This window comes from Setaria italica, chromosome III (genome assembly GCF_000263155.2).
Source record: "Setaria italica strain Yugu1 chromosome III, Setaria_italica_v2.0, whole genome shotgun sequence".
NCBI classification, from domain to species: Eukaryota; Viridiplantae; Streptophyta; class Magnoliopsida; order Poales; family Poaceae; genus Setaria; species Setaria italica.
In genome coordinates this window covers 8,616,173-8,622,842 of record NC_028452.1, presented here as the reverse complement: position 1 = coordinate 8,622,842, position 6,670 = coordinate 8,616,173, and the positions used below count along the sequence as shown (strand labels likewise).

General features: G+C 52.4%; 2 protein-coding genes across 2 annotated transcripts in view; one reads left to right on the top strand and one right to left on the bottom strand.

The window, feature by feature from the left end:
• Window positions 1-4,714: 4,714 nt before the first annotated feature.
• On the bottom strand, window positions 4,715-5,777 carry LOC101771205. Its single transcript, XM_004963490.3, has 2 exons — window positions 5,188-5,777; window positions 4,715-4,977 (listed from the first exon to the last, which is right to left on the bottom strand). Exons 1-2 carry the CDS (start codon window positions 5,422-5,424, stop codon window positions 4,906-4,908), a joined length of 309 nt encoding a protein of 102 aa, XP_004963547.1. The 5' UTR covers window positions 5,425-5,777; the 3' UTR covers window positions 4,715-4,905.
• Window positions 5,423-6,670, top strand: part of LOC101770818 (putative serpin-Z6C) — a 2,201-nt gene continuing 953 nt past the window's right edge. Inside the window, exon 1 of the mRNA XM_012844464.1 lies at window positions 5,423-5,505. Coding sequence (XP_012699918.1) covers window positions 5,423-5,505 — 83 coding nt within the window. The remainder of the gene's footprint in view (window positions 5,506-6,670) is intronic.

The window sequence follows — 6,670 nt, the reverse complement described above, 5'->3', positions numbered from 1 at the left end:
TCACGCGAGCCAGTGTTGCTGTCGAAATAACTGTCTATGCTAACTCTTGCATTGCATTCGTGTAGAGCTGCACCTCGCCGACAGTTTCTACGAGCTTCACTCGGCGCCAGAAGAAGAAGCTGTAGCTGAGCTCCTGCCCTCCGAAGCCGAAGTCGCCCTAGACGTCGAGCAGTTTCCTTCCTCCTTGCTTGAAGGCAAGCCCCGGTTGCATGAAAACCTTGAGTGTTTTACCAGACTTGCGCATGCCTTCTGTAACATGCTTGTGCATTTACGTATAGGAGTTGTGTGAAACCCTAGATGCATGACTTAGTTATCCCCATGATCTGAGCACTAGCTGTTGGACCGAGTAGTCATCTTGCTTAACTAGGAGACGGTAAAAGTCGAGTGATCTCCTGTCACTCGCGAGTTGTAGGAGTTGGATGTCTATCTTTCTGTTACAACTATAAGGACGATGGACGGGGTAGGGTTTTGGTAACTCTTTGGTGGATGGATGGTTGCCCCGTCTGTCTATGAAATCTTGTTAAGGCCCGACAGTGGTGGTGTTCGTGATCAAGTGTTTGAAAGTACTAGCCTCATACTTAGCATGGGATGAGGAAGCCTAGTACCGGATTGAACCTAGACGTGAGCGGTCGCCCCATTGTTCTTGGAACGGAGTTTCCCCTGCTAGTTGTCGCACGTGGTGGTAAGCGTGGTCACAGGACGGCAGAGGTCGAGTCTGTGGGACCTTACACCAAAGGAAATGGGCCCGACACGTGTTAGGGGATTGATGGGGAAGGCCGACACAGGAAGCGACCTCCGGGTGCGCGGATGTCGTGAGGCTAGGTTCACCATGCATGGTTAAAGAACTCGAATCGATTCGTCTGCCTCTCACAGTATGAGATTGCTTGATCGCTATGTCACCCTGAGTAAATGAGGAATCTGATGATGACATGTTTGTTGATATATCTACACATCTTGTTTGGTTCTATGATTGCTTAAGAATAGGTCGTAAAAACCTAGACTAGTAAATGAACCTAGAACCGGAGCTAAAACTTGAAAATAGGGTTTTACTTAGTGCTTTTGGCAAACAAACCCCTCAGCCAAAAAGCTCTGCATGTCTAGGAGAAGGAGTAGTTTGCTCCTATCGGTTAAGTCTTGTTGAGCTTAGTAGCTCAGCCTTGTTGTGGCTCCTGTTTTTCAGGTGAAGTTGCTACTCCCGACCCCTCTCTTGCTGGCGCTTGGCCGCCCCAGCTTCCGTCAGGCTGGACGGTCGAGTGGGATCCTTCCTCGGACGGCGAGGAAAGGAACCAGTGATGTCCCGGTTGGCCTCACCAGGGATGTCCGACCCCGACGATTGCTTCCGCTAGTGGTTTTACTTCTGTTGGTTTTCCTTTGAACCTTGTAAAAACTCTTATGTTGGCTTTTGTGACCGAACTAAAAGGCTAAACCGTTTAACTCAGTGGACTCGTTGTATTCTCTGGAACCACTCACCTTCGTGTGGGTCTGCTAAACTCGATCCTGTTCAAGTGGTTAAATCGGATGAAATCCGACGGCACTTCGTGTTAACTTGACTTAAGCATGGGTGTCGCATATTAGGCGGCTTAACCCTGTCTAATCAAGCTAATCCGAAGTGGATCCGCCACATAACCATGCATGGTGAACCTAACCTCACGACATCCGCGCACCACCGAGGGTCGCTTCCTGTGTTGGCCTTCCCCTTCAATTCCCTAACCCGTGTCGGGCCCACTTCCTTTGGTGCAAGGTTCCACAGACCCGGCCTCTGTCGTTCTGTGACCACACTTGCCACCACGTGCGGCCGCAGGGGAACTCCGTTCCAAGGACAGTGGGGCGACCGCTCACGTCTAGGTTCAATCAGGTACTAGGCTTCCCCATCCCATACTGAGTATGAGGTTAGTACTTTCAAACACTTGATCATGAACACCACCACTGTCGGGCCTTAACAGATTCCATAGACAGACGGGGCGATCAGCCGACCACCAAAAGAGTTAACTAAAACCCTGCCCCGTCCATCGTCCTTATAGTTGTAACAGAAGGGAAAAACAACCAACTCCTATAACTCACGAGTGACAGGGAATCACTCGGCTTTTACCGATTCCTATTTAAGCATAGCAACTACTCGGCCCAACAAAACTAGTGTTCAGATCACAGAAACTACGGCATGCATCTATGGTTGCAAACAACTCCTATACGTAAATGCACAAACATAAGCAGGAAGGCATGTGCAAGTTTAGGAATTTGGGGTTCATACTCTGGGGCTTGCCTTCAAGCGGAGGGGAAGAGAACTGGTCTTCAGCTGGGGCGGCTTCAGCTTCTGGAACCGGTAGCTCAGCTACAGCTCCGTCTTCGGGCGCCGGGTGTAGCTCGTAGACGCCGTTAGTGAGGTGTAACTCTACACGAATGCAATGCAGGAGTTAGTGTTTAAACGGTTATTTCAACAACACTTGCAGTTTAAGCTCGGACACTTGTAGCAAGGTTACAGAAAAGGTGGGGAAGTTCACTGTAGTTGGTGGAGAACAGGATAAAAGGGGTCGGATGGGAAATAGACTTGTGATCTGACCCTTAAACTTTAACGGATAACTGTGTTCGGGGTCCTCAGACTTGGCGCAGAGAAATCCTGATCTTTTACACAGATACCCTCAGGTCAAGGAAAAGGATACAGCCGAGTCCTCAGGCGAGGCGGAAAAGGGTCGGCTAAATAGGTAGGGTCGGGCGAGACGGAAAAAGGGGTCGGGCGAAACGAAAAGGGGTCGGCAGCTTACCTTCAGTTTATAGGTGAAGCTTTGGGGTCGGGAAGGAACAGACTTGGGCGGAAGGACTTAAGCACTAAGGCATGGGCGGCGGCGATGTTCGGTGGTGCTCCGGCGGCGGCAGAGCTTCTTGTGAGGAACAAGGAAGCTCTAGCACAGCGCGGAGGAGCAAGCGGCTGGGTGGACTGGGGAGAAGCGGACTTGAGCGGAGAGGGAAACTCTCAAGAGTTTCAGCGGAAGTGCTCAGGTGCGCTCAGAGTAGGGGCGGCAAAACAGCAAAGGCGAAGGAACTCCGGTGGAACTCTGGCGTTCCCTTTTATAGCGGCGTGGAAAAGAGAGATTTCGAGTGGCACGAAGACCAGAAGAGAAGGGTGGAGTGCGCTGCCATGGCGGCGATTGAGCGGCGATGGACGGCGGAACAGGACTTCGGAGATAGCGTCTTCGGCCATTGGGCACTGGAGACAAGGCAGCGCAGGCGCGGTTTTACCGGGGTTGAGATTTGGCGAAGGCGGGCGTCGTCGAGCGGCAGATTTGATTGGTGTGACAGAGAGAACGGCGCTACAAGCGAGGTTGCAATAGGTGAAAAGACGGGGCGAGCTGCGGCTGCGCAGGCGAGCGCGAAATAGCAGTTTGCCGGGGCACAGTTCTGGCAGGGCGAAAAAGGAGCTGTCGCGGCCGGAGTCGGGGTTGGCGATGGAGGAATCGTTGCGTAGCGAGTTCGTGGGCAGCGCGACTGTGGAGAGGCGGCGGAAAAACCGGAAGGCATCGGGGCTCGCAGCCGGGAATCCGGCGAGATGATGAGCGTGAGTCGCGAGGCGGTCTGACGCAACTGCGGCAAAACTTCTGCCATGATGGCGACGGGGCACCTTGGCGCGGCTGGCGAGGGCGCGAGCGAGACGAGGCAGAAAGGGTTGCAGAGGGGCTTCCGCTGCGATTGGGGAAGAGGGCCTGGAAATCCATTCTGTCGCGACCGGCGACTGGGCGAAGCGGCGGGCGTCGGAGAGATCGAGCCACATGGTGGAGAAGCTCTGAAGCGGCGCAGGCTGCTCGAGTGCGTCTACCTCGGGAGATCCGGGGAAAAGATTTGCGGGCCCACCAGTCAGTCTCGGTTGTTTCACAGCTCCAAGATTGAAAGGAGCACGCCTTTGGGGACTCAGAAGGAATCGACGGGGTGGGTTGGGTTCTCAGGGGTCGGGACTACGAACCGGAATGGAGCGCTCCTGCTCGGGAAGAGTTGAGACAGAGGAATCAGGGACTCGGATTGAGATTAACTCGGAGAATTTAACCAGGGTCGTTACAAGGAGGCGGCAGGGCCGGCTGGAGGTGGAGGCAGCAGGACCAGCGGGAGGCGGTGGGACCGGCGGGTGAGGCGGAGGCGGTGGGGTGCCGTGCGGCGGGATCTGGCGGGGAGGAGTGAGAGGGAGGAGAGAGAGAGAGGGGGGGCAAGGGGAGAAATTTTGGATAAGGGGACCACTTTTAGCCCCTTTAGTCCATTTTAGTATCCCTTGGAGGGGTTAATGGATTATGGGGGGCTAGCACGAAGGAGCAAGCTGCTGGGTGACTTGGAGAAAACTGAGAGGGCTAAAATCTAGCTAAAATGGGAGGGCTAAAGTTTAGCCCTCCCTTCCCAAACACCCCCTTGAACATTACGAAGAGGCAGGATATTCCTTTTCCTAATAGATCTTAAGTCAGGACTTTGCATTGAATCTATGGGCCTGTTTGGCAGAGCTCCACGCAGCTCCAGATCCTCAAAAACAGTAACTCCACCACAGAGCAGCTCCAGCGTAGATCTATACTCTCACTATGGAGCTGAGGAAAAGTGTTTAGCTAAGACAACAGCTCCAGATCCAGAAACAGAGGTTTTAGTTGGATTGTCCACTAATGCCCTTGGTGTTAATGCCCGGCTGCTTCACTAGCAGCATACCAGGGGCTGTAGCCTGTAGCTGGGTTATGAAATGCTGCAAGAATTGTCACAGCAAGTCTTATCTTGTACCTGCTATATGATTATTTTGGCACTACTGCCTGAAATTTTCAAGCAATGAAAATACAAAGGGAACTCATTTTATAATTGCAAATGGCAGCTCATGATGGCAGAGAAATGCTTTCTTGTTCTACTAGCAAAGATTGAGATCACTTGTTGAATGGCAAACGGTCATCATCAAGATAAAATGATGGCAAGGTTGGGCCTATTGTCTTTGCGCGCCATGTTAGTGCCATATAATCTGCCTCCCTGCTCCATTAACAACACAAACGTGTAAAAAAATCTTATGAAAGTGAAGAGGAATAAAAGAAACAACACTTCTAGATGAAGAGTCATAGATTATTGAGTAAAGAAAAGTGATTATGGAAAAGCAGAGTATGGGAAGCAGCACCGAAGATTCGCAGGGGCAAAACAACAAACAGATGCTGGGCATGGTGAGGCCGTGAGGGTAACCCTGACCTTGGGTTCCATGTCGTGGAATGAGTTGACGAGCACATTGTCGGCGTCCTCCAGCCCCTCGAACTGCCGCACAGAAGCCTTAAGGAACACCGGGCACCAGTCCGGCCTCGCCGCGAACGGCGGCACGTCATCAGGCCCGAGCTTGGCACCTAGCAAGCCGAGCGTGAACAGCTCCCTCCCGTCCGTCACCGGCAGCGGTAGCCGCCCCACCCAGACCTCCCCGTAGACGACATCCATGGAGCACGGCTGCGATAGGAACACCGCCGTCGCGACGCCGGCCGCCTTCGCCACCCGCCGCGCCCACAGCAAGTGCGGGTCGTAAACGAGCACGCGCACGGGCCGTCCCTCGGTGGCCTCAGACCGGAGAAGCTCTGCCAGCGTCCGGGAGCCGAATGGATTGGCGAATGGGTGGAGGAGGCGCGGATCTCATCACTCCCGACAGCTCTCCGGCCACCACCGGTGAGGAAGAGCAAGGGCAGTGGGTGGCGGTTGGCGCAGGAGAACGCACGGAGAAGAACGGCGCAGGGAGAAGGAGCGTCGCGCACGGGGAAAAAACGGAGCGGTGGCGGAAAAAAAAATAAAAAGAAGTGAACCGGTACGGGCTGTGTAATCAATGCCATCGATGGGTAATTTTCACTAACTCCACGAGGAGTTACAAAACCAGCGTTTTGAGAGCACCTCCTGAGGTGCTCCGTAGATTTGGTGGATCTGGGAGCTAGATCTGTATTTTTCATGGATCTGGATTTCACGAAGCTGGACCGTTTGGCTAGAAAAACTGGGAGCGGAGCTGTTTTTGAAGATCTGGAGCTGCGTGGAGCTCTGCCAAACAGGTCCTATATTGCCATAATCGGATCCATGAAAATTGATTGTACATGTAGTTTTCTTTTTTTTCTGAATTTTTAACTTATTAGTCATATTTGATATATGGAGCCTTTAAATTATTTTAGACCGTCAGATCTTCGTAAAATCCAATATTGTATATTCTTCTCTTTTTTAGATTAACGTGAAAATTTCTAGATCCTCTCGACGAACATGGTGACTTTTTTTGATATTATTGTATTAATATCCCGACCTCATGTAAAGACCCCTCTTTGTACGTTAACCGCTATTGCGCACGCACCTATTCACCATGGCGGCGGCGGCGGGGCACATCGGCTAGCTTACTCCGGAACAACGGTGCTGTGACAGCACATCATCAAGAACATAGCTACATCCGACGCAAAAAAAGCAGAAGGAATCGTAAGCACAATGCGACCCTCAGACCAGCCCTCAAAATCGTCGCCCAAAGCTAGACCTGCACCAAGTTGAGCACTATGTTCTACGATGAAATGCGTCTGGGTATGCAACGGAACATATGTCACAATTGAGCATCAGAGCCTCCCTTACTGGGTGACGATTGAAAATCACCATAAATAGGTCTGGGGGACCCCCATGAGGGGGGAGCCTATCTGGACTGTTGGTCTGCGTGTCCTTTGGGGCCACA

Bases quoted from the DNA above. Each gene is read 5' to 3' on its own strand.
- LOC101771205 (XM_004963490.3), bottom strand. From the start codon at position 5,424: ATGGATGTCGTCTACGGGGAGGTCTGGGTGGGGCGGCTACCGCTGCCG. The intron at 4,978-5,187 runs GTCAGGGTTACC...TTAATGGAGCAG, and splicing joins TCCACGACATGGAACCCAAG to GGAGGCAGATTATATGGCAC.